At 48.1% G+C, this 27,208-nt stretch overlaps 1 protein-coding gene across 1 annotated transcript in view; it reads right to left on the bottom strand.

Annotated features, from left to right (window-relative positions):
* Window positions 1-650: 650 nt before the first annotated feature.
* fbxo34 (F-box protein 34) overlaps window positions 651-27,208 on the bottom strand; it is a 41,698-nt gene continuing 15,140 nt past the window's right edge. Inside the window, exons 2-3 of the mRNA XM_034148967.1 lie at window positions 21,530-21,697; window positions 651-4,011 (exon numbers count right to left, since the gene is read on the bottom strand). Of these exons, the coding sequence (XP_034004858.1) occupies window positions 2,013-4,004 (1,992 nt within the window). The 5' untranslated portion in view covers window positions 4,005-4,011; window positions 21,530-21,697 and the 3' untranslated portion in view covers window positions 651-2,012. The remainder of the gene's footprint in view (window positions 4,012-21,529; window positions 21,698-27,208) is intronic.

A 27,208-nucleotide genomic window follows, 5' to 3' on the forward strand; every position in this document is an offset into this window, starting at 1 on the left:
CTTTTCCTCCGTACCCAAATCTCTAAAAACGGGGAAAAACGGAGCTGATCCAGATTTGCGTCCGATATGACGTAATATCTGAAATGTGGACCCACGGCCCAATCAGAAACGTTGCTATCAGAAACAATGCCCGACTGTTTTGGACGTAATATGGTCGGTGTTTACATTAGCATGGCTAACACTCAGAGCTAACCTGTACTGGAGAGCATGTGTGTGAAGAAGCAGGAAATCAAAAGGAACTCACCTTGTGGTATAACCGGCAAGAGAGAAAGCCTTTGAGCTCCATACTGTTTCAGAGACAATCCTTGATAATCCATGATATGGAGTTTCATCACCGCAGCATTTAGTTTAGATAGTAGCTGCCGGGTCCCCCATGAGCTCAGACCCCTCCTCTTTAAAGCTTTATACCCAAATCATCACTTTAGAAACAGGAAGTGAAATAGAGGGATATGAGGCATGGCTAGAATGATCTGTTTGGTGTTTGGAGCAAAACACTTCATAGACATGTTTTTTATAGATTTGTATATATCTGAGACCTATGCTATTGGCTACAGATAGCATGATAGGTGACCTTTAAAATCTGAACACAAGGAAGACTTAGAATATTCTCCTAATGGGGGGGTGCGCTGAAATAAAAACACGAGTCAAGATTTGAACCCAAACAAAGAGCAATGAGAAAGCACTTTATTAAAACAAAACATCTTTAACAAAAACAGCCAGACGACAGAAAACCAACATATCTTAAAAAAAACTAAAATCTCTGAAGGTCAAAGGCCGTTTGTTTTCTTTCTCCCCCGATATTATTTTTTGTATATACACACATTTATATATATATATATATATATATATAATCTCTACAGTCTCTAGTATTGCAGCGTCTCCGAGACTCAAGGCCACGTTTCCTCTTTTCCCTTCGACAAAATAATAACAACAAGAACAGCGTCCCGTTGAAGATGATTATCTCTCAGCCGCTGGTTCACGAACAGACGTAATAAACTCTTTATGTACAAATGTAAACACAAGCAAGGTGCAGATAAAACTGTGGATTCCTCTTCGCTCCAAACGTGGCGCCCGCTGAAGCTCCGCCCCCTCACTCATTTATCCGTTAAATAATGTCCGAAAATACTCCTCAAAATCACTTTAATTTAAAAATGACGTCTTCAAATGTCTTGATTTGTCCAAAGACGTGAAGTTAATGATTAAAAACAGAAGAATCCTTTCAATGGAAAACTGTTTTGATAAATGTAGGCTTTCATTGATTTATATCATATTAAACTGAGTATCTTTGGTTTTTAACCGGACAAAACAAGACATTCTGACATCACTCACACTTTGGCTAAATTGAGGATATTTCATCGATTTCTGATTTTTTTTTTTAGATGAAACGAAACAAGTCATATTAATGAACTCCAGCAGCAGTTTGCATTTATGGGTTCATCTGGACCCCCTCAGAACTTAGTGATGGGTTCATCTGGACCCCCTCAGAACTTAGTGATGGGTTCATCTGGACATCACCCCCTCAGGACTTAGTGATGATTTGATATGAACCCTCAGTGATATGATATTGATATGAACTCATGATGCTGTTGGAGAGTCTTATTGACATGAGGAAAATATAGTGACGATGATTTTAGTATTAATCAGAAACGAGTTGAACTTGCTCTAAGTATCAGCTGATCTTCAGGTTTTAACCTCAGCAGTGAAGGAGAAGTCATGACCGAGACCCCTCCTCACTAACGAGCTGCTGTTAACGAGATAAACAATTAGAGCTACACCTTAATGGATGCTGTGAGGAGGCGGAGGAGCAGCAGGGGGCGCCGCTCTGACCGCATGAAGCAACTCAGGTCGACGTGACCTCCAAACTCATGAAGGTTAAAGTTTGCTTACCTTTTAAAATAGTTCTTATTTTTTTTTTTAAACACTTCAATTGTTGCACACAGACGTGTCCAAAGGTCTGACCTGCTGTTGCATCATGGGAGCTGGAGTTCATGTCAGCATCAGTGACCTGTTTCTCACACACACACACACACACCAACACACACACACACACACACTCTCAGTCTCGGTCGTCGTGGTGACGGCAGCTCCTGTAGATCGGCACGTTGATGCACGTTGATGCTGTGGAACGCCGGCACCCAGCGGTTGTCATGGAGACCCACGTTGCAGCCCAGCGCGTCCCTGCGGGCGCCATGGCAACATATCCAGTGCCCGGGCCCGTACGGCAGCGCCTGGCAGTACGGCTTGTGATGCCAGCGGCACAACGACACGTCGCCGCGCACGTACCGTCTCTTGCACTGCTTGCAGGGGTCGTCACGGTAACGAGGGTCCGAAACCCAGAGCGAGTCGGCGGGCCGGACGCCGTAGTCCTCGATGATGAACCTGAAGTAGTTGCAGGAGCACTTGAGCGCGGTGAGGCTCTGCGTGGGCAGCAGGCTGAAGACCTTCAGCAGGATGTGGTGCGGCAGGACGTCCAGGAAGGGCTGCGGCTCCAACAGCTGCTGCAGACGCTGACGCATCAACAGGAAGTCCTGCGACGCAGAGGGGCGCCGCACCAGAGGAACCACGGCAACAGGCTCCTCCCCCTGATGCCTGTCAGCCTTCCTCCTCCTCCTCCTCTTCTCTGATTGGCTGCCAGAGTCACAGGGAGCAGGAGGGGGGCTGAGCTCCAGGTCAAAAGACATTCTGTGGCGGCGAGGGGGGCGGGGCTCTGAAGAAAGAGGGGGGCGGGGCTCTGAGGAAAGAGGGGGGCGGGACAAAAACAACAAACCGGGCTGAGGCTCCGCCCCCTCGGTGAGTGAGAGGGGAAGGGCTTCTGTCTGAGTGACAGTGACAGGGGTCAGTGTTTCTTCTCCCACCTCCACCTCACCTGAGGGGGGCGGAGCTGCTGGTGTTTCTGTGCAGCTGATTGGCTCGCTGTCATCACTCTGAGCTCCCAGCAGTGATGATGATGATGATGATGATGATGTCATCGCTGATGATGATGACGGGCAGGGGCTCTGATCTGAGGCGGGGCTCTGATCTGAGGCAGCGAGCAGCACTCTTCCCACCGCCCTTCTCAGGCTGTTGCTCCTCGACAGATCGCCCTCCGTCCTACTCTTCAGACACTCTGACTCCAGCTTGGCCACCATGTCCGACACCCTGACGCTCTCTGGCTCCTCCCCCTTGACCTCTAACCCCTCGGGAGGCAGAGCCCTGGACAGCGTGATGGAGGTGGAGCTCCTCTGGAGGGTCAGCAGAGGTTTGGAGTCGGGCTGCTGCTCGCTGGCTAACTGCTCCATGAACGCCACGATCTCCACGACCGACACCTTCTGCTCCTCGTCCTCCGGCGGCGCCTCGTTTGCACACGGGCCGCCGCCTGAATGCAGCGTTGACACCGCTCTCAGTGGAGATGGACTGAGGACGTGTTGCTGTGTCTCCTGGTCTCCGGGCTTTGCGTCCTGCTGGAGGTTCTGGTTGTTCCCCGACCTGCGGCGCCTCTTAGCGTTACAGTTCTCCTCCCAGCTCCCCTTCGCCTTCACCCCTCGCAACATTCCCGACATCACCGCTGTGTTCGTGCAGACTTCAGGCGTCCGCTCCTGGTTCTCTGAGCCGCCGGTTGAGGTGCGTTCACTGCCTTCAGCGCTGTCCGTTTGCACTTTGTCTGAAGCGAAGATGGCGATCTTTTCCCGGACGTGTCCAGGCTTGATGACGGTCAGGATGTCCAGCGGGGCGTCTGCTTCCTCCGTGGTGGTTTGGTAGAATCTGATCCCGTTGTTCTTGCATCCCGCCACGCTGCTGCTGATGTTGTTGTTGTTGGTGGCGTTGCTGCAGCGCATGGTGTTGGTGGAGATGACGCTGAACGGGAGGCGGCTGATGTTGTTGTTGTTGGCATTGTTGCGACTGCAGGTCCTCATCAGCGCCCCCTGCTGGTTCACAAACGGGCTGCTCCGCTGCGACGTCTGAACCCTGGACGCATCCAAACGCAACTCTGAGCGCATGATCTTCTGATACGACTTCAGGTGCATGATGGTCCTGAAAGACAAGCAGAGAGATCAGACGTTTAGAGACAATAACAATAAAACATGTGAAAGACATTCAAACAAGACTTTACTGTCAACACCTACATCGAACAAAACATGAAGTGAACAAACTGGACCCATTCAAAATAAACCATATAGGGAACTTTAATAAATCCAAACAAGCTGAAGATATTTAAAAGTGAATAATCATTGAAGTCTCTCCTGACAGACAGACACTCAGAGAAGAAGAATAAACAAAGTTAAAAACAGCTCGGGCCTTTCAAGGACACATTTCTCTCTGCATGTGATCACACTGATCCCTCCGTCTCTCTCCTTCATCATGGAGAGAGGAAACCTTATAAGCTCAGGTTCTTCAGACACTAACTGAGTCTCTGCAACACGCCTGCAGACTCAGGTTCTTCAGACACTAACTGAGTCTCTGCAACACGCCTGCAGACTCAGGTTCTTCAGACACTAACTGAGTCTCTGCAACACGCCTGCAGACTCAGGTTCTTCAGACACTAACTGAGTCTCTGCAACACGCCTGCAGACTCAGGTTCTTCAGACACTAACTGAGTCTCTGCAACACGCCTGCAGACTCAGGTTCTTCAGACACTAACTGAGTCTCTGCAACACGCCTGCAGACTCAGGTTCTTCAGACACTAACTGAGTCTCTGCAACACGCCTGCAGACTCAGGTTCTTCAGACACTAACTGAGTCTCTGCAACACGCCTGCAGACTCGGAGGTTGTTTTTGAATAAAGCAGAAAGACGCGTTGCTCTTCTTTGGTCGGAGCAGTAGTTAACACGAAACTCAACGAGCCTTCAGGGCCCTCACCTGAGCCTTCAGGGCCCTCACCCGAGCCTTCAGGGCCCTCACCCGAGCCTTCAGGGCCCTCACCCGAGCCTTCAGGGCCCTCACCCGAGCCTTCAGGGCCCTCACCTACAACATGTCCCTCAACGAGCCTTCAGGGCCCTCACCTACAACATGTCACTCAACGAGCCTTCAGGGCCCTCACCTACAACATGTCCCTCAACGAGCCTTCAGGGCCCTCACCTACAACATGTCACTCAACGAGCCTTCAGGGCCCTCACCTACAACATGTCCCTCAGAGAGCCTTCAGGGCCCTCACCTGAGCCTTCAGGGCCCTCACCTGAGCCTTCAGGGCCCTCACCTACAACATGTCACTCAACGAGCCTTCAGGGCCCTCACCTACAACATGTCCCTCAACGAGCCTTCAGGGCCCTCACCTACAACATGTCACTCAACGAGCCTTCAGGGCCCTCACCTACAACATGTCACTCAACGAGCCTTCAGGGCCCTCACCTACAACATGTCACTCAACGAGCCTTCAGGGCCCTCACCTACAACATGTCACTCAACGAGCCTTCAGGGCCCTCACCTACAACATGTCCCTCAACGAGCCTTCAGGGCCCTCACCTACAACATGTCACTCAACGAGCCTTCAGGGCCCTCACCTACAACATGTCACTCAACGAGCCTTCAGGGCCCTCACCTACAACATGTCACTCAACGAGTCTTCAGGGCCCTCACCTACAACATGTCACTCAACGAGCCTTCAGGGCCCTCACCTACAACATGTCACTCAACGAGCCTTCAGGGCCCTCACCTACAACATGTCACTCAACGAGCCTTCAGGGCCCTCACCTACAACATGTCACTCAACGAGCCTTCAGGGCCCTCACCTACAACATGTCACTCAACGAGCCTTCAGGGCCCTCACCTACAACATGTCACTCAACGAGTCTTCAGGGCCCTCACCTACAACATGTCACTCAACGAGCCTTCAGGGCCCTCACCTACAACATGTCACTCAACGAGTCTTCAGGGCCCTCACCAACAACATGTCCCTCAGAGAGCCTTCAGGGCCCTCACCTACAACATGTCACTCAACGAGCCTTCAGGGCTCTCACCTACAACATGTCACTCAACGAGCCTTCAGGGCCCTCACCTGAGCCTTCAGGGCCCTCACCTACAACATGTCACTCAACGAGCCTTCAGGGCTCTCACCTGAGCCTTCAGGGCCCTCACCTGAGCCTTCAGGGCCCTCACCTACAACACGTCACTCAGAGAGCCTTCAGGGCCCTCACCTACAACACGTCCCTCAGAGAGCCTTCAGGGCCCTCACCTACAACATGTCCCTCAGAGAGCCTTCAGGGCCCTCACCTACAACATGTCCCTCAGAGAGCCTTCAGGGCCCTCACCTACAACATGTCCCTCAGAGAGCCTTCAGGGCCCTCACCTGAGCCTTCAGGGCCCTCACCTGAGCCTTCAGGGCCCTCACCTACAACATGTCCCTCAGAGAGCCTTCAGGGCCCTCACCTGAGCCTTCAGGGCCCTCATCTGAGCCTTCAGGGCCCTCACCTACAACATGTCACTCAACGAGCCTTCAGGGCCCTCACCTACAACATGTCACTCAACGAGCCTTCAGGGCCCTTACCTACAACATGTCCCTCAACGAGCCTTCAGGGCCCTCACCTACAACATGTCCCTCAGAGAGCCTTCAGGGCTCTCACCTACAACATGTCACTCGACGAGCCTTCAGGGCCCTCACCTACAACATGTCCCTCAGAGAGCCTTCAGGGCCCTCACCTACAACATGTCACTCAACGAGCCTTCAGGGCCCTCACCTACAACATGTCACTCAACGAGCCTTCAGGGCCCTCACCTACAACATGTCACTCAACGAGCCTTCAGGGCTCTCACCTGAGCCTTCAGGGCCCTCACCTGAGCCTTCAGGGCCCTCACCTACAACACGTCCCTCAGAGAGCCTTCAGGGCCCTCACCTACAACACGTCCCTCAGAGAGCCTTCAGGGCCCTCACCTACAACACGTCCCTCAGAGAGCCTTCAGGGCCCTCACCTACAACATGTCCCTCAGAGAGCCTTCAGGGCCCTCACCTACAACATGTCCCTCAGAGAGCCTTCAGGGCCCTCACCTACAACATGTCCCTCAGAGAGCCTTCAGGGCCCTCACCTACAACATGTCCCTCAGAGAGCCTTCAGGGCCCTCACCTACAACATGTCCCTCAGAGAGCCTTCAGGGCCCTCACCTGAGCCTTCAGGGCCCTCACCTGAGCCTTCAGGGCCCTCACCTACAACATGTCCCTCAGAGAGCCTTCAGGGCCCTCACCTGAGCCTTCAGGGCCCTCACCTGAGCCTTCAGGGCCCTCACCTACAACATGTCCCTCAGAGAGCCTTCAGGGCCCTCACCTACAACATGTCCCTCAGAGAGCCTTCAGGGCCCTCACCTGAGCCTTCAGGGCCCTCACCTGAGCCTTCAGGGCCCTCACCTACAACATGTCACTCAACGAGCCTTCAGGGCCCTCACCTGAGCCTTCAGGGCCCTCACCTACAACATGTCACTCAACGAGCCTTCAGGGCTCTCACCTACAACATGTCCCTCAGAGAGCCTTCAGGGCCCTCACCTACAACATGTCCCTCAGAGAGCCTTCAGGGCCCTCACCTACAACATGTCCCTCAGAGAGCCTTCAGGGCCCTCACCTGAGCCTTCAGGGCCCTCACCTGAGCCTTCAGGGCCCTCACCTACAACATGTCCCTCAGAGAGCCTTCAGGGCCCTCACCTGAGCCTTCAGGGCTCTCACCTGAGCCTTCAGGGCCCTCACCTGAGCCTTCAGGGCCCTCACCTGAGCCTTCAGGGCCCTCACCTGAGCCTTCAGGGCCCTCACCTGAGCCTTCAGGGCCCTCACCTACACGTCACTCAGAGAGCCTTGGAGCACGAATAGAAAGAGACCAAGAGAACTACAAACAGATGCAAAACACCAAATGACTACAAAGAGGCAAGAAATGAAATATATATAAATATTATATTTATAAATAAACCTTAAACAACTGCATAGAGACTACAGCGAGAATTCATTCACGACTATCCTCCAGGGGGCGCTGTGTAGGAGAGGTGGATAATTCATTCACGACTATCCTCCAGGGGGCGCTGTGTAGGAGAGGTGGAGAATTCATTCACGACTATCCTCCAGGGGGCGCTGTGTAGGAGAGGTGGAGAATTCATTCACGACTATCCTCCAGGGGGCGCTGTGTAGGAGAGGTGGAGAATTCATTCACGACTATCCTCCAGGGGGCGCTGTGTAGGAGAGGTGGAGAATTCATTCACGACTATCCTCCAGGGGGCGCTGTGTAGGAGAGGTGGATCATTCATTCACGACTATCCTCCAGGGGGCGCTGTGTAGGAGAGGTGGAGAATTCATTCACGACTATCCTCCAGGGGGCGCTGTGTAGGAGAGGTGGAGAATTCATTCACGACTATCCTCCAGGGGGCGTTGTGTAGGAGAGGTGGAGAATTCATTCACGACTATCCTCCAGGGGGCGCTGTGTAGGAGAGGTGGATCATTCATTCACGACTATCCTCCAGGGGGCGCTGTGTAGGAGAGGTGGAGAATTCATTCACGACTATCCTCCAGGGGGCGCTGTGTAGGACAGGTGGAGAATTCATTCACGACTATCCTCCAGGGGGCGCTGTGTAGGAGAGGTGGATAACTCATTCACGACTATCCTCCAGGGGGCGCTGTGTAGGAGAGGTGGAGAATTCATTCACGACTATCCTCCAGGGGGCGCTGTGTAGGAGAGGTGGATAATTCATTCACGACTATCCTCCAGGGGGCGCTGTGTAGGACAGGTGGAGAATTCATTCACGACTATCCTCCAGGGGGCGCTGTGTAGGAGAGGTGGATAATTCATTCACGACTATCCTCCAGGGGGCGCTGTGTAGGAGAGGTGGAGAATTCATTCACGACTATCCTCCAGGGGGCGCTGTGTAGGAGAGGTGGAGAATTCATTCACGACTATCCTCCAGGGGGCGCTGTGTAGGAGAGGTGGAGAATTCATTCACGACTATCCTCCAGGGGGCGCTGTGTAGGAGAGGTGGAGAATTCATTCACGACTATCCTCCAGGGGGCGCTGTGTAGGAGAGGTGGAGAATTCACTCACGACTATCCTCCAGGGGGCGCTGTGTAGGAGAGGTGGAGAATTCATTCACGACTATCCTCCAGGGGGCGCTGTGTAGGAGAGGTGGAGAATTCATTCACGACTATCCTCCAGGGGGCGCTGTGTAGAGAGGTGGATAATTCATTCACGACTATCCTCCAGGGGGCGCTGTGTAGAGAGGTGGATAATTCATTCACGACTATCCTCCAGGGGGCGCTGTGTAGGAGAGGTGGATAATTCATTCACGACTATCCTCCAGGGGGCGCTGTGTAGGAGAGGTGGATAATTCATTCACGACTATCCTCCAGGGGGCGCTGTGTAGGAGAGGTGGAGAATTCATTCACGACTATCCTCCAGGGGGCGCTGTGTAGGAGAGGTGGATAATTCATTCACGACTATCCTCCAGGGGGCGCTGTGTAGGAGAGGTGGATAATTCATTCACGACTATCCTCCAGGGGGCGCTGTGTAGGAGAGGTGGATCATTCATTCACGACTATCCTCCAGGAGGCGCTGTGTAGGAGAGGTGGAGAATTCATTCACGACTATCCTCCAGGGGGCGCTGTGTAGGAAAGGTGGATAATTCATTCACGACTATCCTCCAGGGGGCGCTGTGTAGGAGAGGTGGAGAATTCATTCACGACTATCCTCCAGGGGGCGCTGTGTAGGAGAGGTGGAGAATTCATTCACGACTATCCTCCAGGGGGCGCTGTGTAGGAGAGGTGGAGAATTCATTCACGACTATCCTCCAGGGGGCGCTGTGTAGGAGAGGTGGAGAATTCATTCACGACTATCCTCCAGGGGGCGCTGTGTAGGAGAGGTGGAGAATTCATTCACGACTATCCTCCAGGGGGCGCTGTGTAGGAGAGGTGGAGAATTCATTCACGACTATCCTCCAGGGGGCGCTGTGTAGGAGAGGTGGATAATTCATTCACGACTATCCTCCAGGGGGCGCTGTGTAGGAGAGGTGGATAATTCATTCACGACTATCCTCCAGGGGGCGCTGTGTAGGAGAGGTGGAGAATTCATTCACGACTATCCTCCAGGGGGCGCTGTGTAGGAGAGGTGGAGAATTCATTCACGACTATCCTCCAGGGGGCGCTGTGTAGGAGAGGTGGAGAATTCATTCACGACTATCCTCCAGGGGGCGCTGGTAGGAGAGGTGGAGAATTCATTCACGACTATCCTCCAGGGGGCGCTGTGTAGGAGAGGTGGAGAATTCATTCACGACTATCCTCCAAGGGGCGCTGTGTAGGAGAGGTGGAGAATTCACTCACGACTATCCTCCAGGGGGCGCTGTGTAGGAGAGGTGGAGAATTCATTCACGACTATCCTCCAGGGGGGCGCTGTGTAGGAGAGGTGGAGAATTCATTCACGACTATCCTCCAGGGGGCGTTGTGTAGGAGAGGTGGAGAATTCATTCACGACTATCCTCCAGGGGGCGCTGTGTAGAGAGGTGGATAATTCATTCACGACTATCCTCCAGGGGGCGCTGTGTAGGAGAGGTGGAGAATTCATTCACGACTATCCTCCCAGGGGGCGCTGTGTAGGAGAGGTGGAGAATTCATTCACGGACTATCCTCCAGGGGGCGCTGTGTAGGAGAGGTGGAGAATTCATTCACGACTATCCTCCAGGGGGCGCCTTGTGTAGGAGAGGTGGATAATTCATTCACGACTATCCTCCAGGGGGGCGCTGTGTAGAGAGGTGGATAATTCATTCACGACTATCCTCCAGGGGGCGCTGTGTAGGAGAGGTGGATAATTCATTCACGACTATCCTCCAGGGGGCGGGGCTGTGTAGGAGAGGTGGATAATTCATTCACGACTATCCTCCAGGGGGCGCTGTGTAGGAGAGGTGGAGAATCTCATTCACGACTATCCTCCAGGGGGCGCTGTGTAGGAGAGGTGGAGAATTCATTCACGACTATCCTCCAGGGGGCGCTGTGTAGGAGAGGTGGAGAATTCATTCACGACTATGCCCAGGGGGCGCTGTGTAGGAGAGGTGGAGAATTCATTCACGACTATCCTCCAGGGGGCGCTGTGTAGGAGAGGTGGAGAATTCATTCACGACTATCCTCCAGGGGGCGCTGTGTAGGAGAGGTGGATAATTCATTCACGACTATCCTCCAGGGGGCGCTGTGTAGGAGAGGTGGATAATTCATTCACGACTATCCTCCAGGGGGCGCTGTGTAGGAGAGGTGGAGAATTCATTCACGACTATCCTCCAGGGGGCGCTGTGTAGGAGAGGTGGATCATTCATTCACGACTATCCTCCAGGGGGCGCTGTGTAGGAGAGGTGGATAATTCATTCACGACTATCCTCCAGGGGGCGCTGTGTAGGAGAGGTGGATAATTCATTCACGACTATCCTCCAGGGGGCTTGACTTCCAGGGCTGTAGGAGAGGTGGATAATTCATTCACGACTATCCTCCAGGGGGCGCTGTGTAGGACAGGTGGAGAATTCATTCACGACTATCCTCCAGGGGGCGCTGTGTAGGAGAGGTGGATAATTCATTCACGACTATCCTCCAGGGGGCGCTGTGTAGGAGAGGTGGAGAATTCATTCACGACTATCCTCCAGGGGGCGCTGTGTAGGAGAGGTGGATAATTCATTCACGACTATCCTCCAGGGGGCGCTGTGTAGGAGAGGTGGAGAATTCATTCACGACTATCCTCCAGGGGCGCTGTGTAGGAGAGGTGGATCATTCATTCACGACTATCCTCCAGGGGGCGCTGTTTAGGAGAGGTGGATAATTCATTCACGACTATCCTCCAGGGGGCGCTGTGTAGGAGAGGTGGATAATTCATTCACGACTATCCTCCAGGGGGCGCTGTGTAGGAGAGGTGGAGAATTCATTCACGACTATCCTCCAGGGGGGCGCTGTGTAGGAGAGGTGGATCATTCATTCACGACTATCCTCCAGGGGGCGCTGTGTAGGAGAGGTGGAGAATTCATTCACGACTATCCTCCAGGGGGCGTTGTGTAGGAGAGGTGGAGAATTCATTCACGGACTATCCTCCAGGGGGGCGCTGTGTAGGAGAGGTGGATAATTCATTCACGACTATCCTCCAGGGGGCGCTGTGTAGGAGAGGTGGATAATTCATTCACGACTATCCTCCAGGGGGCGCTGTGTAGGAGAGGTGGAGAATTCATTCACGACTATCCTCCAGGGGGCGCTGTGTAGGAGAGGTGGAGAATTCATTCACGACTATCCTCCAGGGGGCGCTGTGTAGGAGAGGTGGATCATTCATTCAAATTCATCATTCAAAACCGGCGCTTTTCCAGCTCCTGCTGGGAGCTAGAGCCTGAAAAGCGCCGTTTGTTCCTGTTCACACGCAGCGGCGGCGCGTCATAGCTCCGGAATGCGGTTCACTTCCAGCTCCAAAAAATTGTCGGTCCAGAGGCAAGAGCTTCGGAGCTATGACGCGGCGTCTCTTACGTCGAGGCGTGCAGGAAACCTTACTTTGACCATCCGTTCGCTGTTATTGATCATTGTGGAGAGCAGGCAGACGTTTGTTATTATAGCAGCTATCGGATGGAATCAATACATGGGCTGCACAGGTTGTCATGTCCGACTATCACAAGTAGAATCATAATGAAAAATACGTCGGTAAAAAGTGCCTGTAGAAAACGGCTTAGCAAGTAGTCAGTTTAGCTTCGGTTGCTATGCTAACATCACCCATGTTATACCAGAGAAACTTTCATAACAGCGTTGTGATGCCAAACAGCGTCAATTCAGACTGACACACATTCACTTAAGGGGAACTGGGGATATGTATCAGCTGCTTGTGTGACAGACAGTGAATACTTTAGAGCCGTGTGAGCTAACCCGGAGCTAACGGGAGAATACACTCCCGTGGAAGAGCAGCCAGCACTGCAGCGGTCGCTAAATGAAACACATTAATAAACAATGAACCACGGCACTCTGGAGAAAAGTATAAGGTTGGAGAAGTCGTTATTTAATTTAATCTGGCTTCGTATGATTAAAAGCAACACGATCATCGACCCGACGCAGTCCCCCCCCCGTTGTTGTTGTTGGAGAAAATCAGCGACGTAAACTGTGACGTCATGACGCAGCAGCGGCAGCTGGGCGGTGTGAACAGAGCGGGAGCTGAAAAGGGAAACCGGAGCTGAACCAGAAAAGCTCTCGCTAGGAGCTAGAAAGGGAAAAGCGCTGGTGTGAAAGCCGCATTACAGGTGTTTTCCTGAGCTTTAAACCTCACGTCACAGAACACTCTGGAAAAAGCTCTAAAATGAACCTAAAGTAAAGATCATTTCACCTGTTATGTGTTTGAGCTTTGATTGACAGGTGTCTCAGCGAATCACAGCCTCTGTTTCTGACACTTCCTTTCCTCTGAATGTTTTCTGTGTTCTCTCCCAACCACATGTACAGACATGTGCAGGAACACACTTATTTTAACTAGAGGATTACATCATGATAAAAACACAGAGAGAAACACACACACACACACACACACACACACACACACACACACACACACACACACACACACTCCTACTCTGCAGCATTACATCAGCAGCTCTCACTTTGGATGTGTTCCCACTAACACACCCAGTCTGAGCAAACCTGAATCTCTTCTGCAGAGCTGCCTCCTTAATGTTGCCACAACTTATCTTACTATAAAACACAACGTATTATTTTCCCGTGTTAAGGACCTTCCACAACTCGGACTTTCAGACTTTTAAATTTGATGCGAATATAACTATTACAACAACCAAACCATGAGCTCGGTCCAAATTGAAACCCATAATGGTTCAGTTTGTTTTGGTTTGTGTGGAAACATATTTTCTGGAGTTTTGATTATTTTTAAACCAATGACAGAAACAGACAAAGGAAAAACAACAACACAGCACATGGAGAGAGGAGGAGACTAAATATATATATATATTATTTTAATCATTTATCAAGTCCAGCATGACATCTTTAAAGAGTCCTCTCCTGCTGATGTTCAGGTGTATATCAGTATGTAGTGTCTCTACTTTAAAGAGTCCTCTCCTGCTGATGTTCAGGTGTATATCAGTATGTAGTGTCTCTACTTTAAAGAGTCCTCTCCTGCTGATGTTCAGGTGTATATCAGTATGTAGTGTCTCTACTTTAAAGAGTCCTCTCCTGCTGATGTTCAGGTGTATATCAGTATGTAGTGTCTCTACTTTAAAGAGTCCTCTCCTGCTGATGTTCAGGTGTATATCAGTATGTAGTGTCTCTACTTTAAAGAGTCCTCTCCTGCTGATGTTCAGGTGTATATCAGTATGTAGTGTCTCTACTTAAAGAGTCCTCTCCTGCTGATGTTCAGGTGTATATCAGTATGTAGTGTCTCTACTTTAAAGAGTCCTCTCCTGCTGATGTTCAGGTGTATATCAGTATGTAGTGTCTCTACTTTAAAGAGTCCTCTCCTGCTGATGTTCAGGTGTATATCAGTATGTAGTGTCTCTACTTTAAAGAGTCCTCTCCTGCTGATGTTCAGGTGTATATCAGTATGTAGTGTCTCTACTTTAAAGAGTCCTCTCCTGCTGATGTTCAGGTGTATATCAGTATGTAGTGTCTCTACTTTAAAGAGTCCTCTCCTGCTGATGTTCAGGTGTATATCAGTATGTAGTGTCTCTACTTTAAAGAGTCCTCTCCTGCTGATGTTCAGGTGTATATCAGTATGTAGTGTCTCTACTTTAAAGAGTCCTCTCCTGCTGATTGTTCAGGTGTATATCAGTATGTAGTGTCTCTACTTTAAAGAGTCCTCTCCTGCTGATGTTCAGGTGTATATCAGTATGTAGTGTCTCTACTTTAAAGAGTCCTCTCCTGATGATGTTCAGGTGTATATCAGGTGTATATCAGTATGTAGTGCCTCTACTTTAAAGAGTCCTCTCCTGCTGATGTTCAGGTGTATATCAGTATGTAGTGTCTCTACTTTAAAGAGTCCTCTCCTGCTGATGTTCAGGTGTATATCAGTATGTAGTGTCTCTACTTTAAAGAGTCCTCTCCTGCTGATGTTCAGGTGTATATCAGTATGTAGTGTCTCTACTTTAAAGAGTCCTCTCCTGCTGATGTTCAGGTGTATATCAGTACGTAGTGTCTCTACTTTAAAGAGTCCTCTCCTGCTGATGTTCAGGTGTATATCAGTACGTAGTGTCTCTACTTTAAAGAGTCCTCTCCTGCTGATGTTCAGGTGTATATCAGTACGTAGTGTCTCTACTTTAAAGAGTCCTCTCCTGCTGATGTTCAGGTGTATATCAGTATGTAGTGTCTCTACTTTAAAGAGTCCTCTCCTGCTGATGTTCAGGTGTATATCAGTACGTAGTGTCTCTACTTTAAAGAGTCCTCTCCTGCTGATGTTCAGGTGTATATCAGTATGTAGTGTCTCTACTTTAAAGAGTCCTCTCCTGCTGATGTTCAGGTGTATATCAGTATGTAGTGTCTCTACTTTAAAGAGTCCTCTCCTGCTGATGTTCAGGTGTATATCAGTATGTAGTGTCTCTACTTTAAAGAGTCCTCTCCTGCTGATGTTCAGGTGTATATCAGTATGTAGTGTCTCTACTTTAAAGAGTCCTCTCCTGCTGATGTTCAGGTGTATATCAGTATGTAGTGTCTCTACTTTAAAGAGTCCTCTCCTGCTGATGTTCAGGTGTATATCAGTATGTAGAGTCTCTACTTTAAATAGTCCTCTCCTGCTGATGTTCAGGTGTATATCAGTATTTAGTGTCTCTACTTTAAAGAGTCCTCTCCTGCTGATGTTCAGGTGTATATCAGTATTTAGTGTCTCTACTTTAAAGAGTCCTCTCCTGCTGATGTTCAGGTGTATATCAGTATTTAGTGTCTCTACTTTAAAGAGTCCTCTCCTGCTGATGTTCAGGTGTATATCAGTATGTAGTGTCTCTACTTTAAAGAGTCCTCTCCTGCTGATGTTCAGGTTGTATATCAGTGTGTAGTGTCTCTACTTTAAAGAGTCCTCTCCTGCTGATGTTCAGGTGTATATCAGTATGTAGTGTCTCTACTTTAAAGAGTCCTCTCCTGCTGATGTTCAGGTGTATATCAGTATGTAGTGTCTCTACTTTAAAGAGTCCTCTCCTGCTGATGTTCAGGTGTATATCAGTACGTAGTGTCTCTACTTTAAAGAGTCCTCTCCTGCTGATGTTCAGGTGTATATCAGTACGTAGTGTCTCTACTTTAAAGAGTCCTCTCCTGCTGATGTTCAGGTGTATATCAGTATGTAGTGTCTCTACTTTAAAGAGTCCTCTCCTGCTGATGTTCAGGTGTATATCAGTATGTAGTGTCTCTACTTTAAAGAGTCCTCTCCTGCTGATGTTCAGGTGTATATCAGTATGTAGTGTCTCTACTTTAAAGAGTCCTCTCCTGCTGATGTTCAGGTGTATATCAGTACGTAGTGTCTCTACATGTCTCCATGCTTTAATGTTCAAAAAGCTCTTTATTTTTCTCTGTGCTGCAGCAGCTCTTTTCACCCTCTGTCTGAAACCAGAGCCCAGTCTGCTCTGATTGGTTAGCTGGCCGGCTCTGTTGTGATTGGTCAACCGCTTAAAGATGTCCCGCCCCTTAGCCTATCATGTGTTGTGTTCTCCGTGTTCACATTAGACATTTTAACATGTGAGATAAAGCAGATATCTCCTTTGACTTTATAGTGATAGCTGTGTGTGACCTCTGACCTCTGACCTCTGTGTGTCTGGCTCTGATTGGCCTCTCTGGCTTCAGGTTGTGTAATCCTAATTGTTTCCAGTTGCAGTGACGAGGACTCGCCTGCAGCATCGTGCACGTTTTCAAACTCAATATCCTTCACATTTAAAAGTCGATACTCGGAGGTAAAACCAGAGAAGTGACATTTACCTTTGATGTCTTTGCAAACCCTTTCTGGTTTCTCTTTACACAAGTTATTTCCTTTAGGGTTTAATATATACTGTCAACAAAACACAGCCTTTGTTTCCTGGTTGTTCAATTCTTCTTACAAAACGTGTGAAAGGAGAGTTCCCCTGCTGCCTGAGTGACATCTGGCTGCATGTTGTATGCGACGTTACACCAGATGATATAAGGCTGTGAAACATGTCGGGGCTGAATCCCGCTGCAGGTCTCTGCTGCAGTTTGGTGTTTAAAGGGGAGTTTCGAGGGGCTTCATGGAGGATTGTGTAACTGCAATGAGTCACTTTTCATACCAAGACTCAGTTACATCATTAGTGACGTTATCCTACCAACTACAGACTCTGTGAGCTCCTCTCGCTGAGCTTTGGGTTACAACCTGTTCTTTGGGTTCAAATAGCAACACAAATGATAACAGGTAAGATAGGAACATCATGCCATGGAGGTGGAACATGTTAAAGCCATGGAGAGGCAGGGTGGAACATGTTAAAGCCATGGAGAGGCAGGGTGGAACATGTTAAAGCCATGGAGGAGGAACATGTTAAAGCCATGGAGGTGGAACATGTTAAAGCCATGGAGGTGGAACATGTTAAAGCCATGGAGAGGCAGGGTGGAACATGTTAAAGCCATGGAGAGGGAACATGTTCAAGCCATGGAGAGGGAACATGTTAAAGCCATGGAGGTGGAACATGTTAAAGCCATGGAGGTGGAACATGTTAAAGCCATGGAGGTGGAACATGTTAAAGCCATGGAGGGGGAACATGTTAAAGCCATGGAGGTGGAACATGTTAAAGCCATGGAGGTGGAACATGTTAAAGCCATGGAGGGGGAACATGTTAAAGCCATGGAGGTGGAACATGTTTAAAGCCATGGAGGGGGAACATGTTAAAGCCATGGAGAGGCAGGGGTGGAACATGTTAAAGCCATGGAGGGGGAACATGTTAAAGCCATGGAGGGGGAACATGTTAAAGCCATGGAGAGGGAACATGTTAAAGCCATGGAGGGGGAACATGTTAAAGCCATGGAGAGGGAACATGTTAAAGCCATGGAGGTGGAACATGTTAAAGCCATGGAGGTGGAACATGTTAAAGCCATGGAGAGGCAGGGTGGAACATGTTAAAGCCATGGAGGTGGAACATGTTAAAGCCATGGAGGGGGAACATGTTAAAGCCATGGAGGTGGAACATGTTAAAGCCATGGAGGGGGAACATGTTAAAGCCATGGAGGTGGAACATGTTAAAGCCATGGAGGGGGAACATGTTAAAGCCATGGAGGTGGAACATGTTAAAGCCATGGAGGGGGAACATGTTAAAGCCATGGAGAGGCAGGGTGGAACATGTTAAAGCCATGGAGGGGGAACATGTTAAAGCCATGGAGGTGGAACATGTTAAAGCCATGGAGATGGAACATGTTAAAGCCATGGAGGGGGAACATGTTAAAGCCATGGAGGGGGAACATGTTAAAGCCATGGAGAGGGAACATGTTAAAGCCATGGAGGTGGAACATGTTAAAGCCATGGAGGTGGAACATGTTAAAGCCATGGAGAGGCAGGGTGGAACATGTTAAAGCCATGGAGGTGGAACATGTTAAAGCCATGGAGGGGGGAACATGTTAAAGCCATGGAGGTGGAACATGTTAAAGCCATGGAGGGGGAACATGTTAAAGCCATGGAGGTGGAACATGTTAAAGCCATGGAGGTGGAACATGTTAAAGCCATGGAGGGGGAACATGTTTAAAGCCATGGAGGTGGAACATGTTAAAGCCATGGAGGGGGAACATGTTAAAGCCATGGAGGTGGAACATGTTAAAGCCATGGAGGGGGAACATGTTAAAGCCATGGAGGGGGAACATGTTAAAGCCATGGAGGTGGAACATGTTAAAGCCATGGAGGGGGAACATGTTAAAGCCATGGAGGTAGAACATGTTAAAGCCATGGAGGGGGAACATGTTAAAGCCATGGAGGTGGAACATGTTAAAGCCATGGAGAGGCAGGGTGGAACATGTTAAAGCCATGGAGGTGGAACATGTTAAAGCCATGGAGGTGGAACATGTTAGAGCCATGGGAGGTGGAACATGTTAAAGCCATGGAGGGGGAACATGTTAAAGCCATGGAGGTGGAACATGTTAAAGCCATGGAGGTGGAACATGGTTAAAGCCATGGAGGGGGAACATGTTAAAGCCATGGAGGTGGAACATGGTTAAAGCCATGGAGGTGGAACATGTTTAAAAGCCATGGAGGTGGAACATGTTAAAGCCATGGAGGTGGAACATGTTAAAGCCATGGAGGTGGAACATGTTAAAGCCATGGAGGTGGAACATGTTAAAGCCATGGAGGTGGAACATGTTAAAGCCATGGAGGTGGAACATGTTAAAGCCATGGAGGTGGAACATGTTAAAGCCATGGAGAGGGAACATGTTAAAGCCATGGAGGTGGAACATGTTAAAGCCATGGAGGTGGAACATGTTAAAGCCATGGAGAGGCAGGGTGGAACATGTTAAAGCCATGGAGGTGGAACATGTTAAAGCCATGGAGGGGGAACATGTTAAAGCCATGGAGGTGGAACATGTTAAAGCCATGGAGGGGGAAACATGTTAAAGCCATGGAGGTGGAACATGTTAAAGCCATGGAGGGGGAACATGTTAAAGCCATGGAGGTGGAACATGTTAAAGCCATGGAGGGGGAACATGTTAAAGCCATGGAGAGGGCAGGGTGGAACATGTTAAAGCCATGGAGGGGGAACATGTTAAAGCCATGGAGGTGGAACATGTTAAAGCCATGGAGAGGGAACATGTTAAAGCCATGGAGGGGGAACATGTTAAAGCCATGGAGGGGGAACATGTTAAAGCCATGGAGAGGGAACATGTTAAAGCCATGGAGGTGGAACATGTTAAAGCCATGGAGGTGGAACATGTTAAAGCCATGGAGAGGCAGGGTGGAACATGTTAAAGCCATGGAGGTGGAACATGTTAAAGCCATGGAGGGGGAACATGTTTAAAGCCATGGAGGTGGAACATGTTAAAGCCATGGAGGGGGAACATGTTAAAGCCATGGAGGTGGAACATGTTAAAGCCATGGAGGTGGAACATGTTAAAGCCATGGAGGGGGAACATGTTAAAGCCATGGAGGTGGAACATGTTAAAGCCATGGAGGGGGAACATGTTAAAGCCATGGAGGGTGGAACATGTTAAAGCCATGGAGGGGGAACATGTTAAAGCCATGGAGGGGGAACATGTTAAAGCCATGGAGGTGGAACATGTTAAAGCCATGGAGGGGGAACATGTTAAAGCCATGGAGGTAGAACATGTTAAAGCCATGGAGGGGGAACATGTTAAAGCCATGGAGGTGGAACATGTTAAAGCCATGGAGAGGCAGGGTGGAACATGTTAAAGCCATGGAGGTGGAACATGTTAAACCATGGAGGTGGAACATGTTAAAGCCATGGAGGGTGGAACATGTTAAGCCATGGAGGGGGAACATGTTAAAGCCATGGAGGTGGAACATGTTAAAGCCATGGAGGTGGAACATGTTAAAGCATGGAGGTGGAACATGTTAAAGCCATTGGAGGTGGAACATGTTAAAGCCATGGAGGTGGAACATGTTAAAGCCATGGAGGTGGAACATGTTAAAGCCATGGAGGTGGAACATGTTAAAGCCATGGAGGTGGAACATGTTAAAGCCATGGAGGTGGAACATGTTAAAGCCATGGAGGTGGAACATGTTAAAGCCATGGAGGTGGAACATGTTAAAGCCATGGAGGTGGAACATGTTAAAGCCATGGAGAGGGAACATGTTAAAGCCATGGAGGTGGAACATGTTAAAGCCATGGAGGTGGAACATGTTAAAGCCATGGAGGTGGAACATGTTAAAGCCATGGAGGGGGAACATGTTAAAGCCATGGAGGGGGAACATGTTAAAGCCATGGAGGTGGAACATGTTAAAGCCATGGAGAGGCAGGGTGGAACATGTTAAAGCCATGGAGGGGGAACATGTTAAAGCCATGGAGGTGGAACATGTTAAAGCCATGGAGGTGGAACATGTTAAAGCCATGGAGGTGGAACATGTTAAAGCCATGGAGGTGGAACATGTTAAAGCCATGGAGGGGGAACATGTTAAAGCCATGGAGGGGGAACATGTTAAAGCCATGGAGGTGGAACATGTTAAAGCCATGGAGGTGGAACATGTTAAAGCCATGGAGGTGGAACATGTTAAAGCCATGGAGGTGGAACATGTTAAAGCCATGGAGGTGGAACATGTTAAAGCCATGGAGAGGCACGGTGGAACATGTTAAAGCCATGGAGGTGGAACATGTTAAAGCCATGGAAGTGGAACATGTTAAAGCCATGGAGAGGCAGGGTGGAACATGTTAAAGCCATGGAGGTGGAACATGTTAAAGCCATGGAGGTGGAACATGTTAAAGCCATGGAGGTGGAACATGTTAAAGCCATGGAGGTGGAACATGTTAAAGCCATGGAGGTGGAACATGTTAAAGCCATGGAGAAAACGCAACAGAATGACAGTTTGAAACATACAGTGTGTTGAAAGATGGTCACCATTATTACAAGTGATCCCAGAACATTGATTGATTGATTGATTGATTGATTGAGTGAAATGCACCTTGGGAGTCAGTCGACTTTTTTCCTTTTGAAGCTAGAAAATCAAGTTGTGTACGTTTACCTTCAGACTGCGTGCTGATTGGCTGATGGGGATGGTGGGGGTGTGGTCCTGTTTTGAGTGACAGCTCCTCCGATTCTTCAGTTTCACATTTCTCAGACGTTTGCTGTTTCCTCCCAGACAGGAAACAGAAACAAACACCGTGTCTCTTCTGGCTCCTCCCCCTCAAGACTGGAACACAGATAAATACAGACATTAGTTTAACAAATAGGGCTGCAACTTACATCTGCTTTTTAAACATTGAACACAGTAAAAGCTGTCTCTCAAAGTTCATGAGACTCATCTTTAGAGGTCTTGTTTTTCAGTCCAAAACCCAAAGAAATGCAGTTTGTTATGACCACCAGAGAAAGGGAACATTTATACAATATCAAGGAGCCCTCCTGCAACATCAAGATTCAGTCATTTCATTTAGCTGATGCTTTTTCCTAAAGCTACTATACAAACTCGCAAAGGAAGAACCCTGCAGGCACATTAGCTCTGGATAATCCAAACCAGTGCAAGTGCTACGAACAGTTTCTTGTCCGAGCTGGAAAGCTAACAGGCGTGTAGTAAATGTGGAAGAATGACTCGTGAACACAATCAGCTGGATACTATAACAACACGTGACTACATGTTCTACCATCCCTGTGATAATATTAGTCTTGAGCTCTGACGGTACTGCAGAAAAATAAATACTGTGACGTTTTCGGAACGACTTGGCACTATGTTTCCGTTCTCTTAACATCCCAAGTGTTGGACCACAACAACAACAACAACAACAACAACAACAACAGCAGCAGCAGCAGCAGCAGCACATGGTCCAGCTGCTTCTATAGAGTGACACCCAGCAGCTGCTCTCAGATCTGCTTACAGGGAGACAGAGAGAGTGTGTGTGAGGGTGATAGAATGTGTGTGTGTGTGTCAGTCGGTGTGAACCAATCAGCTTCCAGAACGCTCTCCTCGTGTCTATATAAGGCATCAGGTGGTCAATAAGCCAGCGCAGACACACTGCGTTCAGAGTCAGACCATCACCTACTCATGACTCTGTGGGTGTGTTGCTACTGGTTACCAGATAAAAGAGTTCACACACACTTTCCAGCACATTTGTATCCTCCTCAGTACTTTACGCTACACTGATAGCTCAATACATGCTATCAATAACATGCAGTACAACCAGTAGCTTCTTAAGCTTAGGAATTTTAAACTTCAATTTGAAATCATAGTACATTTATACAGTGTTTTTCCATTTTGTGCAAACCCTCAAAGCACTTCTACATAAACAAGTCATGATTCTCCCAACATGACGTTTATAGACACTGGCTGCCATACAAGTTGCCACCTGATCAGGAAGACTTCACACACACTCACACACACCAATTTAGGGTTCAATATCTTGTCCACAATTTACAATAAGTCTAAATCAACCAAGAGGATCCAAACCCAGAACAGCAAGAATCCTGCAAGCACCATTAAAGCATTTCACATTGAAGATACACATTGTGAATTAGGGTTTAAAAAAGGGACATTTTGCTTTAAAGAGCCGACTCTCTCAGACGTGCCTTCAGGAGTCATTATCCTTCAGATCAAACCAACATGAGACGCTGCCAAGTAACTTGTTCTATTGTAAGTCACGCTAATGGAGGCCGAACAATAAACTAGTTAAGACATCTATTGGCCATCTGGGAAAATGTCACACAACTTGCTTGGATGTTGAAGGTTGTGGAGTTCTTCCCTCCAATAACCCTGAAGAATTGTTTATAATTTACTCAAAGTTGTCATCATTGTATTTAAAACGGCAACTACTTTGCACACTTTATATTCTGTATGTCCTATGTTTATATTTGATTTAGAAGTAGTATAGTAGGTTAGTCTACTAGTGTTTTTTTTTTATTATTCTGTATGTTTTTATAATGTGTATTTTATAATGTGTACTGTACGCCATAGATATATAGCTTTCTATTTTTCTGTTGTTTCTAAATCTGTTCTATTGTCATAAGTAAAATGTATATATGAACTGTTTGTTTAAAGGTCTCATGTCATGGCCATTTCTACTGATCATAATTCCATAGTTGAGGTCTACTAGAATAGATTTATATTGTTCAATGTTCCAAACTCACATTGGTTTCTCATACAGCATCTCTGTATAGTACAGAGTTCCCGTTAGAATATTTTTTTGCCGGTCAACATGTCCGTTAAAGTTGAAATCTTCCGGACAAAATGAGAAAAGTGCCGGTCAAAGGTCTTCTTATTTATTGAGCTTTTAAACAAATTGATATGATTCGATATTAAACAAACTAATTATAGTAGATTAACTACATTATTCAAAAGTGTTCAGTAACTTACAAAAACACGGGAATAATAAACGGAGCGCTCTCTCCTGACAGCCCGTCAGTATCATGCAGCTCGCAGATCCAGTAATGAGTGACCCGACAGTCAAACTAAACATATCTATAACTAGTTACGGTAGTTTGAGAGGTCATTAAAATAACTACGTGATATTCTAACCTGAAGTGTGTGTTGCTCTGCTCACCGCTGCAGGTGATCATGCAGAGCTGCGTGTCGACTCGTCAGATTAGACTTCACTCGCGTTTATGTCCATATCGATCAGATCTAGCTAGTTCTAGCTAATGATATGACTACCTGCTTATTAAAAGACACCTCAACAATAAGCGTCGCTATGCAACCGGGTGAGGCCGCAAAGTATAGCGCAGCATTATGCATTTGTTTACATGCCCACCGGAACCCAGAGGCATTACCAACAGATCAACGCACAATCAACCCATACAGGACATCTCTTTCTCCACGTGTTAGACATTAGAATTGACTCTTCTTGTCTGTCACGTAAGTGGCGCAACTGATGCGGTATTGTGCTAAAGGGAAATTATTTTGACCGGACATTTTGACCGGAGAGATTTAGATTTGCCGGTCTTCAGCATATTTTACCGGTCATAGTCCGGTAATTACCGGCTAACGGGAACTCTGGTATAGTCTGTGTATTCACGCTCTGTCCTATACGGCTTGTTGGAGCTCCTGCCCCCCCCCCCCCCCGTGAGCCCACTGTGCTCTGATTGGTCTGGACGTTGCGAGGCTCGCTGCTCAATGATCTGGCTTACTGGTGTGGTTTCCGGGTCGGCGATACAGCGGGACAGCGCGAAACTCAGGGACGTGCACAGGTACGGGCTAATGTTGCCCGGGCAACAGCCCGTTTGCCCTTTTTGGCTGACCTGCCACTCTGGAGAGGGCGAGAATTTTTTTTGTGGCCGAATCGACATGATAAGCCCACAATTAGTAGCGTCTCGCTGCGGGAAGCACACCTCGTCAGCGCTGTCCTCTGTCCCCAGTCACGTGACTTTGTTTACAATCTGACAGCTGATAGCAAAGGAAAGCCCTCCGAGTCCGGCTTCATACGGCGATGGTGATCATGTGCCTGCCTGGTTTTGGAGGCCAATCCCCGGGTCAATCTGTCCCGTTTTTAAATATGCTTATATTGATTTTGAGTTTTCTCATTGCAGTTAGAGTATAGGGGACAAACCAGGGGACTTCACTTCCTCTTGACACCGTCGGTTATTTACAAAAAATACACCTAAATATACTTGTTATTGTGCTTCTGTGTCTTTCCGTCTGTAAACTCCCTCAACGGGCCACTCCCTCTCTTCTCTTGATCGCCCTCTCACAGAGGACACTTCACTGTCCCGCTTCATTGTAGGATTTATGTCTCTACTTTACATTTGACCATCTCTGTTATTAAATTATGGAATACTAAATAAATAAGTAATAAAGAAGCGCTCATAAAGAATGATAAGAATAAGAATAATGCGTATTGAACTGGTTTCATTAACTAGTGAGTTTATTTAAGGTAAGTAGTTAAAGCCCTATGTTATCAGAGTGTCTGCACAGCAGGTACAAAGGGCAAACTACATTAAAACAGAACCCCATTTGTTCTTTAATAGTTACTAACATTAGATACTTTAATGAGATATGGACCGCAAAACAAAAAATGTGCCTGAATGATGAATTTAGTAGTTGCACATAAAAGTCAACTGAGAGTCACTTGCAATGACCGTGTTGAGTTTTTATTTTATTAACCTTTTACGTTAAAAACAAGTTCGAATTTTCAAAAGGTCTTATGTTTTTTTTTCGAGGGAGAGGCCCTTTGTCCAGTTTAGAGCAATAGCCCCTCCAAATGTCTGTGCACGTCCCTGGTGAAGCTCATCCTGAGCACACAAACACTCACAGCCGAAGAAAAAACAATAAGTGTGGCTTGATATTAGCCGCGTTCACACCGGAGTACTTTTCACCGTACTTTTCGCGTTTAGTTCCGTTAGTACCCCTTATGTCGCGTTCACACCAAAAATCGTACTTAATCTCGGGAACTTTTACCCCCATTTTTAGAGCCCGCTGAGAGATCGTACTTTCCTGTGGGTGAAAAGTGCCCCAGTGCTGATTGGCTGGGCGAATTGCAAACCACGCCCGTAAACTGTGAAAATGTTTTGTAGAGCCGCCATTGTTTTTCCTCGCTACGAAAACCCAGCGGACCGACGGAGTTGTTTTTGAAAGCAGTTATGGCAAGCATCAAGAAATGATGAGGAGGTGTCGGCGCTTCTGGAGATCTACGCCGAGGACGCGACCCAGGGAATGCTACTGAAGCCAGTTCAGTAGCTTTCACTCGACCTGGGAATTGTGCACAGCCCCACGGCACACCGGCTAAAAATAAAGAAACTCGGGCAACGATGACGACCACGACGAAGGTAAAATCAACTACATGCACTGGGGTTTTAATCTGCACAATAATGGTCTCAGATGTACTTTTATTTGCTCAGTAGATCAAGCTAGCCATGCTAGCCATAATAGGCTAACACCGGCCCCGAGCTAGCTACATCTAGCTAGCTAGATATTCTCGGCCGCTATGAAAACGTTTTGACTTGTGAATAACTGTGCAGTGTTTCTGTAATTTGCTTCACTAACTCATGGCACTAATCGTGTGTTTCAGGCGAGGATGGACAACTCTCGGGATTGGAAACAAGCGAGCTTTGCATTCTAGATCACAGCGCTAGCTCGCCCCCCCTTACCAGCAACCAAACGCAAAGGTACACACACTGTAACTTGGTCTTGAAAGAACGTTACGCATCGAACTGATGTTCACAATCATGTTTATTTCCTTCTTGGTACAATTATGAAACAGCGTGAAAACGTATTCGCCTAGACCGGCATTTACAAATGTTCGCGCCTTTTTACTCTCTCACAAACATTGTAAACATCCGGGCTAGAGGTCACATGACTTCCGGTACGAAAACTTGCCTCAACAACATTAAACAAAGTTCAAGCATACATGAAGCACAATCCTCCGTGTTTGAACCTCTTAAATCGCTGCATAGCCGATTTATTTGGACTGGATTATCCCAGAGAGGCCAAACATTCTTTATAACACAGTTTCAGATTTGTGAAACCTTAATTCTATTTGTGAAAATACCAAAAACACATTCCTAGTATGTTGTAAAACTACATGGCGACTAAACAGATCTTGTATCTTGCTTATTTTCCCCTCTTAGGAAAGCGGACACGGGATGCGAATTTCTTTGACACCGCCCAGGCGTTGGAGGACCGGCGTGCCGTGGTGAAAGAGTCGATGCACGGGGATCAGATGGTGCTGTTCACCAAGGCCCAGGAAACGGAGGACAAGAAGCTCACCAGTTCATTTTATAT

The sequence above is a fragment of the Trematomus bernacchii genome, unplaced genomic scaffold (genome assembly GCF_902827165.1).
Source record: "Trematomus bernacchii unplaced genomic scaffold, fTreBer1.1, whole genome shotgun sequence".
In the NCBI taxonomy this organism is placed as follows: domain Eukaryota; kingdom Metazoa; phylum Chordata; class Actinopteri; order Perciformes; family Nototheniidae; genus Trematomus; species Trematomus bernacchii.